At 37.1% G+C, this 24,714-nt stretch overlaps 2 protein-coding genes across 4 annotated transcripts; one reads left to right on the forward strand and one right to left on the reverse strand.

Moving 5' to 3' along the window:
- The first annotated feature begins 1,692 nt into the window (after positions 1-1,692).
- Positions 1,693-3,668, forward strand: LOC134789973 (uncharacterized). Its single transcript, XM_063760699.1, has 2 exons — positions 1,693-2,014; positions 2,286-3,668. The coding sequence occupies exons 1-2, from the start codon at positions 1,895-1,897 to the stop codon at positions 3,423-3,425; spliced, it is 1,260 nt and encodes a 419-aa protein (XP_063616769.1). The 5' UTR covers positions 1,693-1,894; the 3' UTR covers positions 3,426-3,668.
- A 387-nt stretch (positions 3,669-4,055) lies between these two features.
- On the reverse strand, positions 4,056-23,125 carry LOC134789975 (guanylate kinase). 3 transcript variants are annotated; one of them, XM_063760701.1, is made up of 5 exons: positions 22,950-23,125; positions 22,592-22,859; positions 21,096-21,319; positions 11,036-11,143; positions 4,056-5,570 (listed from the first exon to the last, which is right to left on the reverse strand). In XM_063760701.1, exons 2-5 carry the CDS (start codon positions 22,846-22,848, stop codon positions 5,554-5,556), a joined length of 606 nt encoding a protein of 201 aa, XP_063616771.1. In that variant the 5' UTR covers positions 22,849-22,859; positions 22,950-23,125; the 3' UTR covers positions 4,056-5,553. The 3 variants fall into 3 exon arrangements, with proteins under 3 accessions (XP_063616771.1, XP_063616772.1, XP_063616770.1); XM_063760700.1 differs by lacking the exon at positions 4,056-5,570 and adding an exon at positions 8,976-9,095; XM_063760702.1 differs by lacking the exons at positions 4,056-5,570; positions 22,950-23,125 and adding an exon at positions 8,975-9,095 and having other exon boundaries at positions 22,592-22,858.
- Between the last annotated feature and the right edge of the window lie 1,589 nt (positions 23,126-24,714).

The following is a 24,714-nucleotide window of genomic DNA, read 5'->3' on the forward strand; positions in this document are numbered from 1 at the left end:
TTTTCTATGAGACGATATCCCTTCGCGCCTATATTTTTCAAATTTGCCGCCTATTTCTACTGACAAGTTTATATTATATCTTTGTTGTATACGGTGTATTACGGTCGTGGACGGTAAAAGCCATAACACACTACCGCACCAAGGTCGCGGTGCGGCGCACGTATCGATAGTAGATCCATAGCACAGATTATATAATAGTTCTTACGAACAGATACTGCTGGTCAAGCAGATCTTGTCAGTAGAAAAAGGCGGCAAATTTGAAAAATGTAGGCGCGAAGGGATATCGTCCCATAGAAATTTTGAATTTCGCGCCCTTTTCTACTGACAAGATTTGCTTGACCATCTATATCTCTCAAACAAAACGCAAATACCTACCGTTTTGATACCTACACAAAAATACAATGGAGTGACCTTCAACGCGCCGCTCCCCGCACCGCGCGCACCGGCACAACGCTAGGGTTGCTGACGCTTAGAAATGATAAATAAATACCTACTTAAACAGCGGAGTGAAATAAAAGGAAAGCTAAATCTTAAATTATACCTAATATTCCAATTATGCGTTAGTGTTTGCGAAATAGTCATTTTAAAAGGTCATATGTCTTTGCAGTAACCGCAGTGTTTACCCCGTTTTATAAACCGCGCAGTAATCCCAGCAAGAATTAGTTTTAAAACTTCGTGTAATTTAAAACCAGATAGAGATTAATGTTACACAATAAAGAAAAATAATAGAAACTAGAAACCCCATGAATACAGGTAATTAATTATAAGTTAACCAGAGCAAAAATGAGTAGGCACTTTCCGGTGTAAAGTTAACTTACTGTCGTTAAAATAAACATTTACCAAAATAAATTAAAAATTTGCTACCTATTTCAAATAGATAGATATCTAAAACTATACATTTGACATACATAATACACATTACATGTTTAATTAAAGAAATTCAATAGTAGGTACCTACACTACCTATTACGTAGCTTGTAAGTATTGTAGAAATTGACAGTGCGGCGCGCGGTGACGTGCGTACGTGAGCGCGTGTGGCAACCAAAGAGTATAATAATATATGTATAGTGGCAACCAACTGGCTTGCTTTTCTACCGTGAACAGGAGCAGATTCGTAGATATAAATCCGAGCTCGCGCGGAGAGTTCCATAGGCCTGTCCATAGTGTGAAAGCTTACCGCACTTAATAATTATTATTAATAATCCTGGACGATATCGTCGATAATAATATAATAGCGACTTCATACAGTCCAATACATTTCGCCCCCTGTTGATTCGTGCGTGATAGTGAAATGATAGAGTCAGACCAAGAATAGTCTGCAGCGGATTTGATAGCCCACGCAGTGAAAGTGTTATTTTAAACGTCAAACTGTTATGAAATTATGACGTATAAATGACAGTTGCACTGCGTCGGCTATCAAATCCGGTGCAGACATTTTTTGGTCCGACTCTAGTATATAAAAGCGGCCATAAGCTCGCCGAATTGACCATCATTAGGCCAATTTATTTTCTGATTGAATTGGCAATTTGTTTGTTCTATCTGAATGTTCACCAAAAACGGACATTTAGTCGGAAACCAATTAATAATCGCATGCGATTTGTTCCAAGCTCTGTAGTGCCCTTAACGTGATCATGATCAATCATATCCCCTCGTGTACAACAGTCTTTATGTTTCTGCGACTGGTAGCATTGCGAGTTCTGTCACTGTCAATCAGCGTTTAAATTAGGAAACAAATTTGACACATCCAACCGTTACTATTTTAATTTTTTTGTCTCTGCACTGGAAGTTGTTAAAGTTGTTGTAGTAGTAAGTAGCTAAAGAAAGTTATATGTGCGATATGTTTAAAGTGGCCTAGTGCAATTCGTTTAAGAAATTTAATTTATGCACTAAGACAATGGGAAGCAACACCAGCAAAGTAACAAATGAAGCAGCTGTTCAGGTCCAAAAAAACGACCATGAAATCAATTCTGATCCAAGGTCTCCTACGCCCGAGATTTCGCGGACACCTTTACAGGTAATTTATGTTAGTTTCTAGTATAGTCGTACACTTTTACGTTTACACAGCTGAGCAGTAATGTTTTCCCGCCTTTAAATTTTGCTCATTTTTGATCTGAGTACTTGGTCTCAGTCTAGGTCTTGTTTAGCAGTTCATATACATTTTGTCGTTATAGTTATTTATCAGAAATGTATGTCTTCATTGTAAAATTGTATCTTAGAATAGTTAGAATCATGTTTTTACTAAATTCAATGGACTTATAATTCAAATTATACACATTTTGTTACAGGGTAAAGGTGGATCAAAGCACAATATAACTAAAAATGTTGACTTACGGAAGACCTTTGAAAACGGCCAGGGCGAAGACAAGCTTATTCACAACAATCCTATTCTATCTGCTGTTATAAAAAATCACCTACAATCTTATGATCCTCGCTCACCCACTCAGGACTTTGAAAGAACACCTATAGTTTTAGGAATGAATACCGAAGAATTGAAAGACAAAAATGTGCTACGGGCTAAAGCTATAGATGATAGTGGCAGTCCTAGTTTGAACAATAGCACAAGTGATTATGGTTTTGTCCCAAAATCTATTCCTGACATTGTTCCTAAAAACCTGTGTGATGGGTTCCTAAATCTGACTTTTAATGACACTATTAAGGATGTAGAAGAACCATTAGGCTCATCCACAGCTTCAAGTGACAGTATTGAAAATGCTACTAAGGACTCCATTCACAAACCAAAACAATTATTAGAAACAAACTTTGACTTTGATGACAAAATTGAGGAAAGTATTGAAGAATATGAAGAAGACAGTGAAGAATCAAAGAGCAATAGTAATAATAGTGAAGATGAACAGAAAATACTTAATTTTGCCAAATTTAAAATTTTACCTCAAGACCCAAGATCCCCCACTAATGGAATAGAAAGAACTCCTATTGTGATTTCTAAAACTGAAGATAAGACTGATGACAACGTTGAAGATATGTCTGATGACACACTTATTAAAGTTCTCCAGAATACCAATGCAGAGCTAATTCATGGTATTACAAAGAAATCTGGTAAGGATACGGATGGAATCCTCGTCTATGAAGATGAAGAGGAGACCCGTGAAACTCCTAAGAAACCTCGATCAGCAGGCTCAGGTGAATCGAGAACTCCTTTGTCTTGCATGAAAAACAAGGGGGAGAATGCTCATGGCCGCTCTAAATCTGCCAACACATTGTATGACAATAAATGCCCGATTACAGGCAAAAAAGTATCACATATCCCAAGACTGAAATCGTTATCAAAATCCAAATTCATGCCAGCAGCTAGCAGCACTTCTTTAAAAAACATTTCGAAAGCTGGAGTTATCGGAGACTGCGAAAACACTCCTCCACACTCCCATCGCGATAAATGGGATAAAGATACTAGTATTGTACTTTAAATTTAATGCTGAATTCATTCACATATTGTAGTCTCATTTTTACTTTGTAATCTAATAATAAAAAGATATGTATGATTTCTGAAGCTTTTATCAATCAAATATTTTGCAATTAAGAGGCACAAATATTTGGTTTCACCTTCTTGACTTTGGTTTATTGACTACGGATAATTTTGTCATTTTATAGATTAAATATTAATTGATAAATGTATGTTAATGCCAATTTTCTTTAATAAAAGACCCTTACTCAACTTTTGAGTTCTTATTTAACCTGTTGAATACCAACTAATGGCAATTATAAATCTTATAACACCTAGTTATAAATTGTCACAGCAACGTTATTCACTCCCAACGGCACTGGAAATAGTTCGTTGGTTTTGTAAAAAAACTGCTAGCACCTTTAACAGTGTCAATAATGACATATTCACTAGCTTGTGCGTAACTTACTTTCTATGCATCTCGCTCGTACTATGTAGTATATTAGTGGTTAGGATTAGGACTCGTGGTAAGGCTACTAGTCTTCAGGTAAAGTTGATGTCAAAGATATGTTTACATTTTTCGCCATACTTAATACCTACAAATAAGGTGTAAAAATATATAAAACGAAAACAATAGTGCAAATAAAACAACAAAAACATTTTTATCCTGTATTTGTAACAACATTCACGTGACAACGACAAATGCCTACTATGTTAGCAACATTATACCTGGATAGCTAGGACTGAGATATGATACAATTCATTTCCAAAATGAGATGATTTAAATTAAACTTATGAGATTTAGGCCTATGTCAGTGGTTTTCAACCTTTTTCAAGGGGGCAGCCCCTTTAATAAAATAAAATAATCTTTATTGCAACTTTGAGTTGTTAAGGTTTACTCGGGTAATTCCGAATGTCGAAAACTGTCGGATAATTCCGAAAGAGACTTTTATTATGATGGAATTAAGGGTGATTTTCATCTGAATTTCGGAATTATCCGACATTCGGTAATACCCGAATACACCTTATATAACATTGGCTCTCAAAGTAGGTTTCCCTGTGTCTCAAGAGCCAGTTCCTTCCCGATTACAAGCGTAGGTTATGTTACAATGTTAGACATTTTATGTTACAATTTCAACAATATTAAAATTAATGAAAGAAACAAACATGTGAAACTATATTATAATAAAATTAATTCGCGATACCCTAAGCTTCTGCTGTTTGCAACTATATATATTTTTTTAAAGAGACTTCTTAAGAATGGGGGTCGCGCTACACAGCTTGAAACACACTGGTCTAAGTAATAAATTAATAATGGAAGTAAATATTGCATAGTTAAATGACTTGCATCAACTTAAAAGGTACATCACAATAAAATACAAACAACAGATGTTCATCACGACATATAATACATAAAGAAAACTAAGCAAAAAACATGCCTATATAAGAGTGTTACCAAACCGAAGTTATTATCTTTATTTACACATTTCATTCTACACCAATCAATGTGACGATCGGTCTTAGGGCGATTGTGCACTACAATGAATTTTTCTGTCCGGCCGTCCGAGTTTTCATGGTCCGATATGGCATGATAAAAACGGATGATTGGCTTGTGCACTTGTCCGTCTTTTTACTCGCAGGTGCGGCGCAGTGGCATGAAACACACACCCCCCCTAGCCCGCCCCCGCCCGGCCAAGTCATGAATAATACTAATTCCAGACGCAGTGCACAAGCATAAACACGTTATTCATAGCTGTCATCTCGGACCGGAAAAAAACTGTCCGGAATGGGGAAAAGTAAAATGTCGGACGGTAAAATTACGTCTAGTGCACAAGCTACTATATACATTTAATGGCGTGCCATATCGGACCGTAAAAACTCGGACTGCCGGACAGTAAAATTCATTGTAGTGCACAATCGCCCATATAATGGTTCGATCGATGAATTATCATCCTCGGTAGACGCAAAATACGTTTGTTTGGTAACACCATTATGATTACATAGATACGGCATAGTATTTCTTTCATGGAATGGTTTATTAATTCAATGCCCAAATGAATAAAAGTATTACCTTATTAGAATATATACTTAACGTATACATACGTATATTCCTTAAATAATGAAGTGGCGACTAATTCCTTGTAGTTTACTTCTTACAGCCCACGGAGGTCTATGAAGAAAAACAATAAATTATTTACTTATTATGCCGGCGATGATGAACCCTACGCGGTAAGTTTATTGCACTTAGTTATATTATATTACGAATATTAAGATGGAATGTTTACTTTCAATTAAGTAATTATTTTTTTACATTTTTAAGTATTCAAAACATAAATACGCTACACGATGTAACGTATGAACAAGAATATACTTAAATAAACTAGGGCCGATGTTCTTTTATATTTGGCACCATAATCGACCTCAGTTATTTATTTATGCATGATGCTCAAAAACTAATAAATGAGCATTTATACAATATAACTAAAATAATGTATTATTGAACACTGCTTATTAAAATAAATTAACTATTCCTGCTTATTAATTATTCCTGATCATGTTTACATGAAAGATTATAAGTTACCAAGTTATAAGTGCCCTCTTAGTGAGCAACCGGCAGTTTTGAACCCTAATCATGTTCATATTATGATTGTAGAAGGATTGCCTTTTTTTCTTAAACTTAATGACAAAGACAATCAATTTGGTTAATCTAATGCAATACCTACATACATACATACATTTACTAGTGAGTCTGACCCACTAACTATTACCTTTTACCTACACTACTTTAACTACTACATATTTTGATATATCGTGGCAGCTTACGACCGCGTTGTGGTTATTACAGGATTCTCGTTATGCAAATTTTGGTACAAATGTTTAAAATCTTATAATAAAATTAGCTCATGTTTTCATAGAGGTAGTTGGCAAAAATTTGTATATCAAACTTTCCTTACAATAACTAATAATTAACGAATTAAGTTGCTAAGGGCCTGTTTACACATTGATTAGTGTTCATACCTATATTTGCTATTAACCTTTTGGACGCCAATGACCGATATATCCGCACCGCAGGTCCAACGCCAAAGACGGATTAATCGGTCACAGACCACAGAGCAACATAGATACCTACGTGCATATGCATAAAGTTCAATTTCAGTTTTGACACTTCGGTGATATGGCGTCCGAGTGGCAGCTTTTGTGCTTGACATGGCGTCGAAAAGGTTAAACGCTAATAGCAAATGTATGAGTGAACTCATATGAAACACTAATCGACTTTTGTAAGAAGGCCTTAAATGTAGGCATACTAGGAATAATAAGATGAACAAAATTGTGTAATATATTATAGACAAATGACAATCTAATAGTTATCACAAAACGAATGGCGCCATGCAGCGCTAATAAGTGTTACACAGACTACACAGTCAAGTGTCATAAACACACCTACAATACTGTTCACTATGTGCATTCGTAATATATCTTTGTCTATGGTTTATATATGGTCTAAATATAAGAGCCTCGGTAGAGAGTACCATTTTGTACCATTTCAAGTTGTTCGCAGAAATCGCGAAGCGTCTGGTTGACGTAACTGGTGACCGAAGAGCTGGCGGCTACCTCGCACAACGTATCAGCATTGCGATACAGCGAGGAAATGCCGCCAGCAACCTTGGTACAATGCCTCAGGGGCCTATTTTAGATTTAAGACATTTATTAATTTAGTTTAGTAGTACCACTGTATATAACTTGTATGTAAATAAATGATTTATTCATTTTTGAGTAATAAATTACAACAATAATAATTATGTGTAAAATAACCTAAGCACGTTAACATCATTATTATTTAATTGTGGTATGATGGTTGCATTTATTGCCAACCCTCCTGCACTGGCTGTTAGAGCAAAATAATGCTTTGCTTAATTAAACATGACGATAAAATAAATATTCTCAGGACTTCCTATGTAATTGTAAACAATATCTGCTCTTGAGCAAAGTTGAATAATCATAATTGATTTTTATATGTTAAGAGCTCCCACATATCTTTAGCAATAATTGTCCAAATATCGGTACCTTTGGGGCAAACGTTTGGGAAACATTAATTTTAAATATAACACAATTGTCGAAAGAATATGATAAGTCCGCAGTGACAATCTTATCAGTTTCTTTCGACATTTTAATGAATTCCTTAATAAATACGCATTTCAGTTACATAGCATGCATAAATTACCAAGTATTTACCGATCTCACAATTATAATGGAAAGTTTAAATAGCAATAGGTAGGTATGTCATTTGAAGAGTGTGCCTTTCATACGCTCATCAAATTACACAGTACCTTTTCTTTGAAACTATTAATTTTCGGTGGACCTACATGGCGGTCAAATAATATAGCCATTAAGGTCTACTGCACGCGACACCGTATTTCATTCACGCTAAGTAGTGAATGCAATTAAACTTACAATGAATAGAGGGTCAATGCTGATTTTACATATGTATTTTCATAAATTAATTAATTGTCAAGATTGTACCTACTTAATTAAAGGAAAACTATTTAGTGGATCAGTAAAAATAAGAGATTACTTAAAGGCAAATCAATAAATATTAAATAATATCATCTTTTAGTAAAATTAATGAAAATCAGCATTGATATTCAACTTAAACTTGAGATATTTTCTAACTTGCACTAATACACACAAATAAAAACATTAAGTGTTAAAAATTAACTAAACAAACGGTAAAGGTAAAGGGTGACTCTTCGGCCTTTTAACCTCCATATTTATTTAAAGTAAGCGTTAATATTCACGAAATATATAGTAATAAATAATATCTATTATCAAGAAACCGTGCCCTTTCTAAAGCCTCCTCCACACTCGTGCGCGAATCGCGGCGCGAAGCCACGAACGCGAGTGTGGAGTCGATTTACGCAGATAGCGAAATCGACTCCATACTCGCGTTCGCGACTTCGCCCGCGATTCACGCGCAGTCTGGAGGGGGCTTAATACTCATTTTGTATACTATGGAATTACTGGGCGAAAAATCGCTTACTAAAAACACCAGTAAAGTACACAGTACACAAGAAGTCAGGCTATTAGATCCACTTATTTCTTTACTTATTTCTCAGTTTTATTTACAGTGGTGCTAGACGCAACATTGCACAAGTACGCTCTGTAAAGCCGCGTTTTCACTTAGAGTTCTAGAATTTTAGAATGTTTGCTTAGGCAAACATTTTGATTTGAGCAAACGTTTGCTCTTCCCATTTTCTATTGGAGCAAGTATTTCCATTGAACGAACGAACGAATGATTGCTCGCGCAAAACTGTTAAGAGGGCCTACCGCAAAACAAGTTCGACGTGTTGCCTCTTTGTTGCACTTGTAAATTCGTACGGAAGTGTGACAGGGAGGCAACACGTCGAACGCGGTTCGCGATAGGCCCTTTGAACACTAAGTGAAAACGCGGCTTAAGAACTATTCATTTCGCGAATATTAAGGAGACTGTAAAAATAAGAAATCAGTTTCACTTTATGAAATACCTATCATAATTTTCTTGGGTGATTTTTTAAAATTATAATTCCCAATCGAAACTATTTTTAAGACCTAAACGGGAGTTACATAGGTAAGATTCAGAAAGTAAAACAGCCCAGTAAATGTTAAAACCACTCCATGCATCGAAATGTTCACTGGGTGGCCGCAGGACCGTCGCGTGCTGAAAAAAACAATTAGACACACTTAACACTTTGTTAGTCAAACAAACACACATAAATCAGGGATCGGAACCGGTTTTTCGCAAAAACATACAAAGAACCATATATTTCGAAATATTTTATACTCGAAATGTAGGACTCAGTTGTGTTTTTAGGTAACGACTTCGTGTTATTAGAGTGCCCAATTAGAAATTAACAAAGAACGAAAAAATAACGTTTTCGTTCCTATACAAAACGCTGCCCCAATATTACAAGGTTCTATGTTACATTTTCAAGATAGTTGAAATTCGACTTAATGTCACTATGACATTGTTCAAATTTCAGTTCGATAAAAGTGAAACATAGAACCCTGTAATATTGGGGCAGCGAAAAAATACCGGTATCCGACCCCTGACATAAATAGGTAATATAATGCATGGTTAATAAGTTATTAATAATTGGTTAGGTACTGTTGAGTAGTTAGCAGCGACGCGGTGTATCTACAGGACCCCTAGTGTAAAATTAATTCGATAGCGTGACGAGCGTTCGCGTTTGCGTTATGTCCATTTTTGTATGGGATTTTGAACATCACGCCAAGCGACACTTAACAAAATGACACTTAAAGGTAGACTTCCGAGCAAAGCGGCTCCGGCGACACTAACGCAGCGACACTGACGCGGCGACAGAGCGATAGTATTATGCAGCATGGAAATGTATGAACTTACTTCCGAGCGCAGCGTCACTATCGCAGCGACAGTGGCGCCGCGTCAGTATCGCTCGGCGATAGCGGCCGTGCTACGTCTGCGCAAGCACTGTCGCGCAGTCGCTGCGATCGCACGTGGTTTTGAGGCTATGTCAATATTTAAAATATCTAAAAAATGAATATTAAACCGACAAAAGCTCCTGAGTTTGTCATCGTTCTCGTTTAAATGCTTTTTTCAAGATGCTATACGTGCCTTCATCTATTCTACTTTTGAAAACTGAGTTGGGTAGTCTTCGCTCCATACTGTAAAAGTAACGAAGCAAAAGATCGTGATCCTCCTCTTCTTCTAAAAATATTTTCATAATTGATCGGTTTATCATAAGTATATAACGTCTGCACCGTATGGAATAACAACAGCGACTGTCGCCGGAGTCGCGCCGCTCGGAAGCGAATCTGCGTCAGTTAACGCTGCGACACTGACGCAGCGGCTCTGACGCTGCGGCCGTTGCGTCAGAGCCGCTTTGCTCGGAAGTCCAGCTTAACGCAAACGCGTACGTCACGCTATCGAACAAAATGTACACTAGGGGTAAGGGGTACTGAGGGCCTACCGCGAACCACGTTCTCTGCCGCACTTGTTAACTCGTACGTAAGTGTGACAGGGAGGTCAGGGTGATGTTCAATATCATTGCGTCTCACTCTCTCATTAAGCAAAATGTGAGACAAAATACACATTGGACAAGTGGAATACCACCCTAACACATCGAACCTGGTTCGCAGTAGGCCCTCTGGTGTATTCTATTGTACGGGAAGGCCATAAAAGGGGTACTGTATGTGGATAATTGGATTCGTTTGTTTTGTGAGTTCTAGCGAAATGTCGAAGCTACAGAGGCTAACTCGATGAATCAATCGATTTATGTTCGTACTACATTTTAAACAGACTTTCAAAAAACAGGAGGTTTTGTACGAGAAAATACGATGATTTTCAAAAGTGTTTATGGTTCGCGTGCATATTTGCATAACAATGCAATCGCAATGGTATCGCGATCGCCAGATATGGACACACTTTGCAAGTTTCAAGCTGTTACAACACTCACAATATCTGATGTCCCACGGGTAAAGGTACCTATGGGCGGTTGGCGCATACGCTATTATTAACGCCGCTCCAATATTATTGCGGTGATATGCGACGTAAGCGCCAGCCGCCATAAGGTACCTTGTCCCATGGAACTTCACATATAAACTGCGACCATTTGTACCTACCTTGGTCGTTGTCCTTCACATTCTGCGCAATAAACTCGCGCAGTTCCGAATACGCCTTATTCAAGTTGTCGTTCATGATGATGATGTGGAAGTTGCCAGGTTCCTGCCCTGTAATGTGCACAAATATTACTGTCAGTAATTGTTACCAAGTTAAATAAGTTTTTAGCTAAAATTTCATTTTTGGTACAAGCTTTTATCGCTGACTGTACTTTTCTTACGACAGAAAACTAATACTCATTGAGACAATTCTAAAAACCCCTAACACAATTAGGTTGCGTTGGTTCATCACAGAATTCCTATGGCCACCTACTGTCTCCATCATCAAATCAGCTCGATGGTACCATAATATTGCATTGTCATCCGATTTATACATGCAAGCAAAATTTCAGCTCAATCGGAAACCGGATCAAATTTAACTTGCAAGATTTGATTACAGACCGACAGACAACGGGACAAAATAAAAGCTTGTAAAAATAGGGATTCTCAGTTCCATTCTATAGGCACCCATATGCCGACCGATATTTCAACGACCGGTCTGAGCTAGTGGGTAGTGACCCTGCCTATGAAGCCGATGGTCCCGGGTACGAATCTCGGTAAGGGCATTTATTTGTGTGATGACACAGATATTTGTTCCTGAGTCATGGTTGTTTTCTATGTATTTAAGTATTTATATCTTACATTGTGACGTCCCACGGGTAAAGGTATCTTATGGCGGTTGGCGCTTACGCTATTATTAACGCCGCTCCAATATTATTGCGACGCTATGCGACGTAAGCGCCAGCCGCCATAAGGTTCCTTTTGCCGTGGAACGTCACATATATCGTTGTCTGAGTACCCACAACACAAGCCTTCTTGAGCTTACCATGGGACTTAGTCAATTTGTGTAAGAATGTCCCTATAATATTTATTTATTTATATCGCACATTGATGCTAGAGCAATTTCAACTAATTTTAGTCCATAAGATTTAACGTAGAAAAGCCTACAAAAGGAGGTCAGCACCAATCGAGCACCTCATATTCACACCGGACGCTGCGTACGGCGTCACGTTCTATAAAAAAATATATTATATTACCACAACATACGTATTACCTAACGTTGTACGCAGCGCAAGGCGTTAATCAGGCCTTTAGTTAGGATAATAGTGATTGACGCTGTAACGGTTGACATTTAGTATTAGTACTGCAACTGAAAATAGCCATGTCATTGACATTGCTTTGTCCATTCGACGTAAAAGATATAGACCGGGAGATAGTGACACATTTTACTGGGTCATTTGTACCAGTATGGCGGTTCGTCAGGGGTCTAAGCATGTAATGAAGGAAAGAAAATGCTATGACCATAGCGCTGGTACCGGCGGCCCAATCGCGTGGGCGTTAGTCGAACGTGTCGGATAAAATACGAGTGTCGAACGATTTGTACCACAAAAATCCTCGTATTATTCGATAGTCCATAAAAAAGAAGTAGGCGGTAGCGTAATGCCATACTTCTCCGGTGTGACTTACAGCCCGCCATACTGAGGCGAACACGTTAATTAAAAAAAAACAATTCAACCATTTGTACCAAGCTAATTTTTGCACAGGTGATCATCGTCGAACAGCCATTCATGGACATCACCATGCCATACTTTTCGGATGGTTCCAAATGCCCGCCATACCGCCGCAAGGAAGTTAATTTTTTTTTTTGCTAAACGATTTGTACCAGTATTGCATTTAAATTTTTGGAGAGTATTTGATAAAATGTGACCGTTATTATAATTGCCATACTTATAGTAGGGGGAAAAAGTGCTGCCATACTTGAAAAACTTATTTAATCGACACGTTTCAAAAATACGACTATACAATACGTAAAATATTTTTTTACAGCATGGCATCATCATATTCTGTTTGATTGGATACAATTATACCTAAAAATAAATTATTCCGGATTATAACTACGGGGCGGACGACTGTGAGACTTAAGCCAAGACTTAAAAAATAAAAATAAAATTTGACGATTTGTACCAGTATGGCATTTGGATTTTTGGAAATTAGATGATGCAATGTGACCATTATTGTATTTGCCATACTTCTAATAGGGGGAAAAAGGGGCACCATACTTGAAAAAGTTGATATTTCGACGGGTTTTCAAAGTACAAGACATAAAATCATTTGTTACAGTATGGCATCTTTGTATCCGGATCGTTTGGGTAAAATTCTACCTAAAAAAAAATATCCCATATCTACTGTTACCATGGGGCGGAAGATTGTCACACTCAAGCAAGATATGAATTTAAAAAAAATGGAACGAATTGTTACAGTATGGCACATCAAATGTATACGTAACGCCAACATAGCCATGTCAGATAAACGTCATTCCATAGATATGGTTGACAAGTCGTTGACCATTGGCCGCCTTTTTTCGACAGAGGGGAACGCCTGTTAATGACCACTCCGTTGGTTATATTCTCTAAGGACCTGAAGTATTACCAATTCAATACGAACTTTTCTACCTCAAAATAGTTATAATTCAATATTAATTCATGGGACAGCTTTTTAGAAGACTGATTATTTAAAATAAGCATTTAAATATTGTATTTTTAATTAGTAGTAATTTATTTACTTATGTGCATTCTTCCGCCGATAAATATATTTACTATTAATAAAACGTTTCATTTTACTGGCAACACAGTGGTAGATTTGATGTAATTTAATGGTGAATGGAGGTTTACAGCACGATGAGCCGAGATCTCTATGATTCGAGAAATCGTTCGAGCGGTGGTAGCCGTACAATATTATTCAACATAATATATAGTTATAAGCTTATAAGACAAGATTGCCGCCACCTACGTCTTTGAAATTTTGGATTTATATTCGGTAAAACTTAAACTTTCAGGAAAAATTAGTGCCATACTGGTACAAATCGTCAAAAATACGAATAAAATCTTACAATAAAAAAAAAATATTGTGCACATTTGCCACCTCCTACAGGTATGGCATTATGAGATTTCTATTTATGATCACACAGAAAGTGTTGAAAAAAAAATTCAAGATGGTACAAATCGTTTAGCAATAAAAAAAAAATTAACTCCCTTGCGGCGGTATGGCGGGCATTTGGAACCATCCGAAAAGTATGGCATGGTGATGTCCATGAATGGCTGCTCGACGATGATCACCTGTGCAAAAATTAGCTTGGTACAAATGGTTGAATTGTTTTTTTTTAATTAACGTGTTCCCCTCAGTATGGCGGGCTGTAAGTCACACCGGAGAAGTATGGCATTACGCTACCGCCTACTTCTTTTTTATGGACTATCGAATAATACGAGGATTTTTGTGGTACAAATCGTTCGACACTCGTATTTTATCCGACACGTTCGACTAACGCCCACGCGATTGGGCCGCCGGTACCAGCGCTATGGTCATATCATTTTCTTTCCTTCATTACATGCTTAGACCCCTGACGAACCGCCATACTGGTACAAATGACCCAGTAAAATGTGTCACTATCTCCCGGTCTAATATGTTTACACTTTTGCATTTTACTCCTTTGTAATAAGGCGAAAATTGTAAACATATCTCTGACGTCGACTGTCTCACTGGACTGAAATGCAAGGAAAGGAAGGTCACATGGTTCGTTAAACTTTGTATAAACAAATTAATCTGTATCTTTCACAAATATTTAAAGGCAACCATCACAGCTGCTTGTGTTGGTATAGTCTGTCGATTCGTAGTAGGCCCCAAACTGCTAATCCTTTGTCTATTGTTAAGTAAAACCGCACGTGCTACTTACCTGCAAAAAAAGGTCTTAATTATTCTGATTGGCACCTGAGCGCGAGCTAGTCCAACGCTCAAAAAACCAGTGTAGGTGCGCTCTCCGATAACGCGCCTCTGTTAGGCATCTGGATGACACATTTTAGACTGGTTCGACTCGTCAGCACTAAGTAACCGTAGAGCAGCGGTCGGCAACCTTTTAGCAGCCATGGGCCACATAGCAGTTAACGAAGTGGACGCGGGCCGCACTTTGTTAATATTTAGGACTTTATCAGACATTGTCATTTGTCAATATTACATACAAAATAGGCAGGGAGGCTCGCGGGCCGCAAGTGAGAGGTTCGCGGGCCACAAGTGAGAGGTTCGCGAGCCGCTGGTTGCCGACCGCTGCCGTAGAGAATTACAAGACCCTTTTTTTTACAGGTAGAGGCACGTGCGGTTTTACTTAACAATAGACAAAGGATTAGCGGCTCTGGGCCAGTTACAAATCGAGAGACTATACAAGCAAGCACATGCCATGCACATGTTTTACAATATTGAGGATCATACTTCAGAGGGCCTACCGCGAACACCGAAGTTCGCAATTTTGCGGGCATTTTTCTCTTTTACTCTAATTAAGGCGTAATTATTTATGTGGTAGGTAGGTCGTATTAAGGTGGGTCCACACTTGTGACAATTTACCGAACATTATCCCGTGACCGTATCAGAAACACGTGTCAGTACCATTAATGTGGACGTCTTTTTGTTACGCGAACAATTGTCACAAGCTACAGTTACGGTTCAATCCATTCCGAACACAGGAAGAAACTACTGAACACAGAATAAACGGCAGGACAATGTATGGAGTTACGATCTACTAGCCGTGGCCAGTGTGGACGCTGGTCTGTGTACTGTCACGCATCTAAAGTCACGTGTCACGAGCCGATCCATCGAGAGTCGGTTTTTTCAAAGGATTTTCGCTATTGTCCGCGTGACTAGGAGACCATGTTCGCTATTGTCCGCGTGACTAGGAGACGTCCACACTTGCATTTATTGGCGCGTGTCGAAGTACGCCAGATGACACAGGTAATGACACGGGGTAGGAGTGGATCACGTCGTGACGTGTGCTGCCGGTCGGTACTAGGGCTCGCGGTCGAGTCTGTGTTTTGTTTACACGTTTCGAATACCCGTTTCCGAATAACACGTACACGGTTTTCTGGCCCGTTCCGCACGTGTAATTAAGAAACGTGTAATTAAGATCCGTCTCCACGGATAAACGGGTATTCGAAGAAACGGATCTTATTTACCCGGGGCTCCGGACACGTCCTTGACGAGTAGCGAAGGAACGAACCGACGCGGCGTACTTAAGAGTCATATTTAACCTTATTCCGTGGTTCATAGAGTCGAAATTCAATAAACGGTTTACAGAACCCTTTTTGACCAGGTAGTTTTTGCTTGCAATGTTGCAAATACGAGTAGAAAATTAGAAATACAATAGGTATACCTATGCTAGTTATCAAAATAGTATTTTATATAAGACTTCAAATGCTAATACTTTATGGTTTATTAATATAACTTGATAGCAATAAATTTAAAGTGCTTAAAAAAAATAAAAGCAATAAAGAGTATAAAGACTTTACGTTAAAATCTGGCCATGCATGATCTGGTAGGTGGTGGTAGGTAAGTATACAATATTCTTACCAATTGCATATTTTTAAACAGTTCTTATATTTTTAATAATTTGTATTCTGTATATTGTATGTGTGAGTTTTTACGAATATATTCTGTCAATAAGAAATGTATATTTTGAATCTAATTATTTTTCAAGTTACGTAAGCCAGACATCTTAGTATTATTATAGTAAACCACGTAAAAATTAATAAATACAGTGTAAACTCTATATAACGACACTGAAGGGACTGCGGATTTTTCGACGTTAAGTATAGAGAATGGTTGTTAAATGGAGTGAAATAAAAAGGTCATCTTACTATTCTAAATATTCTAATGTATCTGTTTATAATATACTTAGGACACATTTTGCACAAGAAGAACATTCATTTCATACAAATAACAACGCCTATTAATTTATAACGTGTAACATCTTGTCAAAAGTCTAGTGCCCGAGGTAAACATGTGCAAGTTGATCATACAAAAACAAAAGACAAATTTTCTTAGAATCTCCGGTACGTCAGTCGAAGTAAACACGTGCTAGATAATAAAACAACAAACAAAAAAACGTACACAGCTGCAGTTTATATCAATTTCGGCAACTTAGAAAGTATTTCTTAATGATGTATTATGCCGTATTGTTGTCGTTAAATAGAGTGAGCGTGACGCTATATAGAGTGTATTACTGTATAGAAAACAAGGTAAACCAACCAAAGTCAAGCAATTTCGACATTTTAAGGAGTTTGGCGTAATCGAGTGACGTTATAAAGAGTTTACACTGTAATCATGTGTATCTGCCAATAAGTAATGTATTTACAACTTTTAATATAATTTCATATATAGATAGACTAATTCGCATGACTGAACATAGAGAGACATATAGAGATATGGTCGCCGACCTCCTGGACGGAGATGGCACTTGAAGAAGAAGAAGAAGAATATAATTTAGTATGAATTTATGAAAAGTAAGACTTTTCTTAAATTCATTATCTTATTATCATATAAAATGAACTTTAAGACTGTACTAATAAATATTATTTACAATTTTAGCAACAAAACAACAAAACGATTTTAAATTAAAGTAACTTGGAAAGACTGTATTTTACGAATTGGCCGACTAAGTGGCGAACTGGAGTCATACCTACTTACCTAAACACAATATCTTAAAAGTCATATTTATTTCGTGTTCATTTGCTTCGATACATTTGCTTCGATACATTTGCTTCTTTAATTTTAGCCGCTGCATTTGTTACAATTTCATATATGTGTAGACAGGTTCTCCTTATTACACCGACATAAAGCTTATAATTAGCTATGGCAGTTCTGATAATGGTTTGGGACTCTACTTGTTTTCGGCGATATCAGACAAAAGGGTATTGGAAAACAACACGTTCTAAAGTTCTAATGAATGGAACACCACCGGCCGGCATTTATTACCTGAGCACTAGTGTGAAAGTGACCCCAGTCAACATGAATGATTACCAATTTTGAGATCTATCTTAATGTATTTAGCAATATAATTGCAAGGTAACCAAGGTAGCATAGGTTTTTAAGGTTCTCGCGTGAAATCCTGCGTTTCAAATGCCGCTGTACTTTTTTTGCTTCGTTGGTAGATTAGTTAACACAGTTAGGTAATTGATAAAAATAACAAATAACCACAAAGCAGTAGTAGGTAGTATTTGTCTGCATACCTATTCTTCGCGAAACTATATAACTTACACCATTATATATAAAATGTGTTTATTTGATTGAAATGTAATATGTAATGAAATTAACTTAAAAGCAATAATAGTAAAAAAAATTGGCCAAGTGCGAGTTCGACTCGTACACGAAGGGTTCCGTACCATCATCTATAAAAACGGTCACCCATCCAAGTACTTAAGTCCCAGAGCCCCACTTAAGTCTTTATTTTATTCTGTTTTTAGTATTTGTTGTTAGTCATTTTTGGACCGTTAGCCATATTGTGCGAGGTGATTAGGTAGGTCATACTGAACAACTTTTTCTATGGGACCAACCTCGAAATCCCAAAAAAATTTGGCCTTCCCATAGAAAACGTCGACATCCACTCGACCAAAATATATGAAACGGCCAAAAAAAATTTTGGAGTTGGAATTTCGGAGTTGGTCCCATACAAAAAGTTGTTCAGTATGGCATACCTAATCACCTCGCACAATATGGCATACGGTTCAAAAATGACCCTGTATTGTGTAGTTGGTTAAATATGTTATATTAACACATGTGTTAAAACTGTTATAAATAATTAAAAAAAAAATTCGTACGCTAAACGAGTTCATCTGAAGTCAACATTCAATACTAGACCTTGCATACCCAGAGCTAGAGCATTGATTAGCTCAAACTGTTTCGGATCCGTTCGGGCCGGTCTTAAGTACCCGTGTAAACGGAGATACGTATCTGAGAAACGTTTCTTGGGAACGGTTCTTGGATACGTATCCGGAACTCGGCGGTTCCGTGTAAACCGTGTTTTTAGCACCGCCGGTCTTAAGAACACGGGTATTCGTTTCGGCGTGTAACACGGATACCGGGAGCCCTAGTCGGTACGTCCCCCGCCCGCACCTCGCCGCCGCGCTGTTCAATCATTCACGCAGCACATGCATGTGTGTGTGTGTGTGTGTGTGTGTGTGGGTGTGTGTGTGTGTGTGTGTGTGTGTGTGTGTGTGTGTGTGTGTGTGTGTGTGTGCGCGAGAGTGTATGTGTGTGTGTGTGTGTGAGTGTTTGTGTGTGAGTGTGTGTGTGTGTATGTATGTGAGCGAAAGTGTGTGTGTGTGTGTGTGAGAGAGAGTGTGTGTGCGTGTGTGTGTGTGTGTCTCGATACTCTCGATGAAAGCGAGTGGTAGCGGTACGAATCCACTTCCACCGATCCTGATCTACGAGGGGTGTTCAAAATATTCTCGGTATGAAAATGAAAACAAACAAGTACGAAAAGTTTGATATTTTTATTTTTCAATATACTCCCTCCCTATGTTCATCCACTTAAAAGATCGATCAATTTTTTTTAAATCCCCGATAAAAAAATTTTTTTGTCTTTGGTGTAAAAATGCTCCTCCACTGCCGCCTTCAATGCTTCATCATCAGAAAAAAAATATTCCATGCAGATCCTTTTTAAGATTGGGGAACAAAAAGAAGACGCTGGGGGCTAAGACCGGACTATACGGTGGGTGAGTAACAGTTTCAAACCCACATTCAACAATAGCTGCCTTGGCAATATGAGCAGTATGGACGGGGGCGTTGTCACGCAGAAGCAGAACACCTTTGGTTATCTTTGCTCGCCTCTTTTCTTTGATAGCATCCTTTAATTGACGTTGAATGTTAGCGTAGTACTGTCCTGTGATATTTACACCTTTTTCTTTATAATCGATTAGTAATATTCCTTCAGAATCCCAAAATATCGTGGCCATGACCTTGCCAGCTGAAGGGACGACCTTGAACATCTTGGGATGAGCTGAACCCTTAATGTGCCACTGCATGGACTCTTGTTTACTCTCTGGGTCATAATGATGAACCCAGGTTTAATCTCCAGTAACTATTCTTTGCAGCACCTCATCAGGATTTTCACCGCACAGGTCAATAACATCGGAACTACACGCTACACGCATGTCTTTTTGAAGCCGAGTCAGCATTCGCGGAACCCATCTTGCACTTACTTTTGACATATTAAGATGGTCATGGATAATATCATGTACGATACCAATAGAAAGATTGGTTACTTGAGCTATAGATTTTACCTTCACTCGACCATCTTCCAATATAAGTTTTTCCACTTTATCAATATTTTCTTGTGAAGTAGCTACTACAGGCCGACCAGGTCTAGGGTCATCTTCAATACTAGCCCTTCCACCCTTAAATTCGCTTGACCACTTTTAAATGGTAGATAAAGAAGGAGCAGACTCACGGTAAACACAATCCATTTCCTCTTTTATGGTTTTTTTATTTTTACCCTGTTTTGTCGAGAATCTTATGACGCATTGATGTTCTGATTTAGTTAACATTGTCAATTCGCACATGATGTTCATGTTTGTTCAGCAATTGCAGAAAAACAAAAGAACATCTCGGTTCGAATTATACTTTTTTTTAATGTCAATGAATAAACCTTAGCGGCCAGTAACAAAAGAAATTTTAGAAGAGGTTGTAAGATATCAATACCGAGAATATTTTGAACGCCCCTCGTAACCTACAACATAGATTTAGCCGTCCACATTTAGCGTAACATGTCCTGTAGCGATGCCACATAGTCCGGTCCATCATCATGTCACAAGTGTGGACCCACCTTTAGATTTGTTAACATGCCCGTAAATGGTGGTGTTGTCCTCTTGCATTCAAAATTGCCAGGTAACAAAACAAAACAAAATTATAGGCAATGACTTATTATTTGGGTATTGCCAAGATGGCAAACATGTTGTTGTGGAAAATAGCCAACAAAAGTGAAAGTAAATTCACTGCCCTAAATCAATACATGTCTAATTTTATATGAGTATCTAAGTATATCTACTTATGTCAATAATTTTAAAATTTAACTTTTCATTGCTTTTATCGCCTTAAAACTTACCATTACCTATGGCAAAATTTTCTAATGTATGAGTCAATATTCCCAGTATATGTTAAGAAAAGGTGAGTTCCAAAGCAAAAATATAACAAAACAAATATTTACCATATTCAATTTCCTTCCTCGCTGTCTCGAGTCTCAGCTTCAGTGCCTCATCAGACTCCGTGTTGCGTCCACGCAGGCGTCTCTCCAGCTCATTGATTGAAGGCGGCATCACAAACACCAGTAGAGGGTCGAGGTCTGAGCGCTTCACTTGTTTCACACCTTCTATCTCAATATCCAGTACACAGATCTTTCCAGTGCGGCGAACATCTTCTACAGCTCTCTTACTGGAATAATAAGACAATCAATTCAAAGATGATTTTCTAGTAAATTGTTAAACTGAAACTTTCACATTTTAAATATTAGTATAACATCTGGTTTGTTAGTATAGGAGTATAAAGTTTCTAAAAATATTGGAACTAAACTTTTCATAAACAGTTGATAATGTTTTCTAGGGTATGTTCCAAACTTGTTTTCAGTACAAAATCAGTCCCGGACCAGGATTTCCTGGTTCTCGTCAAACAAATTCAGAACCAGGGGCGTTCCCTAATTTCAGCTATGCAGTTAGTCATACTCATAAGAAGTTTTAATGAGTACTAAATGTCTCCTTGTTCATAATTATTATGATAATCATGACCTGCATTATTGTATGTTTACAAATAAATGCTATTAAATTTATAACTACTACACACAGTCATAACAACACAGTAGTGCTGTGTTGATATTGTTAGTAAATAAAAAACATACTTGGCTAACATAAACATAATGTAATCATTGTTGATAAATACATCATACGAGGGTGACAGGCAGATTATTACTATCTTCAGGACATTAGCAGGACAATGTATTTATAAATGCTATTTAGTGTACAGTCACCACATGGGATTGTTATGCCATTTAGGGTTCTTGCTAAATTAGAAATTCTATAGTGTAAGTATTGAACAACCAATTTAGCTTAGACCCTAAATGGCACAACAATAGTGGAGCTTGATGGTAAAAGAACAACTTTACAAGCGATAATAAGTTTAATTTTTAAATATCAATTACAACTGGACTCTGATATGGACATCTCATGATAAATATTTGTATCAAAAAACCAAAGTAGATGCATACATACATGTATATACTATTGGGATTGTGTAATTTATTTCAAATATTCCGGCCACATAATAAATGATGAATAAAATAATGTAAATATGCAAAATCAAGTAGCAATGTGGGTCAGCATTATTAAAGTTAAAGGCCCCACAGGTCCTAGTTAAGTAAAATTAGTCCAAAATCTAGATTTTACATGTGGATATGGACACGCAGCATTTATGAAATGTCTGTGTAACAGGAAACCAGAATATAGTGAGTCAACATACTGAAATATAACTACAAGATGTAATAATTCATATTCAATGTATTTTCAAGCGAGTGTGCTGATTCTGTTTGGTTCAGCAGGGTAAACACTGGTTTCAAAATAGGCACAATGAACTTTTGGCACATTGCCAAGGTTCACATCACAATATTGTGAAAAAGCACATGGTCAGCCTGTACCCAGAAAAACTCAAACGTACCTTGTCCCATAGGTGTTCCCACTGAATGTAGCGGTTTCTAGAAATTCACCTTTTTCAATGGCAGCGAGCATTTCATCTTTTGTAGTGAAATGGTAATGGACTCCATTCTTCTCTCCCGGCCGGGGGCCTCTCGTCGTGTGAGAAACGCTGAACCCAAACTTATCGGGAAATTCTTTGAGAAGGCGCTTCAGCAGAGTACTCTTTCCAGATCCCGAGGGACCGCACAGCACCAAAGGTCGAGGCCCTTTCTGCACCATTGTTGCAAAAACTGAATGCAAATCGAATTAGATTATTACAATGACGCCGTGCGTAACCTAGGTTAAGAATTACACGTTTACACTGAATGAATGATTATTACATTTGATGAAATTCGTGGTGATATCCGGTAAGACTTCTGTCTTCTGTAATTTCTTTTTTGCTTAGTGAGAGAGTAATTGGATAAAATTGGAAACTATTGCGGATATTATCGATAGTGGATACAAGTTTTCGCTCTTCAGCCGACTGACATTTAAATGACGTCTGTCGTCGATTGGTGTTGCCAAACTGTTCCTGATATTTTACTGATAATAAAAGTCGAGTTTATTATTTCTTTGTTCTAAGACTACTAACCTTGCAACAAATTGCAAAAGATTTAAGAGTTAGACCGTAAAAAGTCTGCAGCGATTTTGATAGCCCACGCAGTGCAAGCGTAATTTTAAACGTCAAACTTCTATGAAATTATGACGTATAAATAAACACTTACACTGCGTGGGCTATCAAATCCGCTGCAGACTTTTATTGGTGCGACTATAGATACATTGCGAGATTTGTTCGATCGATAGAATGTGTTGCAGGAAATTAGTCGCCCATATATCGAGAGTCACATGTGATTTGTTTGGATTTAAACTCTTGTTTCAAACTCAAGACAGTTTGAATAAGTTCGTTGTAAATATATTACAGCCACGTACGCTGTAATATCTTGATGTACAATAATAAAAAACATAAGTTTAGCACACCTCCTGCAACTGCATACATATTTGTATGCAGAGATGCAAAACTAATCACTTTGCTGACTGTTTTCAATATGTCATATCAAACCCTTTGCAAAATTGTTGTTTAAATTAGAGTACAATTGTATTTACTTACTTTGAGGTTTATTTTATAAATATAAAGGAATAATTAGCTTTACTATAGCTCATTATATAAAAAGTAAAAGTAAAGTAAAAAGTATTTATTTTCAAGAATATAGGTTACAGATTATGTCAGGGGTCTCCGCACTAGGCTTTGCCTGTACCGCGGGGAACCAGGAACAATTTTTTTAACAGAACTAGGTTACTTAATGACTAATACAAAAAACTTACTTAAAGTTTAAGTTTATATTTTTAAGATGTGATTTATTATATATTAAACCTCCAGCCGTCAACGGGGAAACGAACGGTTAAATAAATATTTTATGCCTAAGCCGTTTCACGAAACAAGTTAGTTAAGAGGCAAACCTGAGTTGATTACATAACCCGTTCCTTAAAAATCAACTAAAAACATACCATATAAGTGGGTAGAAATGAGAAACAAATTTGTGCACCATGATACATAGTTGTCAATATCAAGTAATTTAATTATTGCATTTTTGTAAAGTGTACATAACTATAATAAATATGAATTTTCTCTAAGATTTGAACTACATATCATAAATCATATTGTAACATGTAATAAATGTTTACTTAAAGATTTAGATTTAGATTTAGATATTTATTCTCATAATATTAAATTACATTATAAATTATGCTAGACTAATCTACACGAATTTATATTATGATCGTCATTCATATTTACATAATATTATTTAATACATTCAAATTAAAAAATGTCTTGCAATAATTAATCTTATGTCAACAATTTATCCATTCATGTCAAAACAAAATACGGTAATAACTTAGTACGAGTATCTCTTAATGATCGTCATGTTCTAAATAAAATACTAGGTACATATTACAATATACATAAATCAATAACTGAGAACATGTCAAATTTATACGATTCAATTTTCAATTTAAAATGTCAGGGTCATATACTCATTTACAGAATAAAGTGGATTATCCAATAAAAGGACTCTCAGTTGACGTTCAAATGTTTCGTCAGATGTT

This window comes from Cydia splendana, chromosome 4, assembly GCF_910591565.1.
Source record: "Cydia splendana chromosome 4, ilCydSple1.2, whole genome shotgun sequence".
Lineage (NCBI taxonomy): Eukaryota > Metazoa > Arthropoda > Insecta > Lepidoptera > Tortricidae > Cydia > Cydia splendana.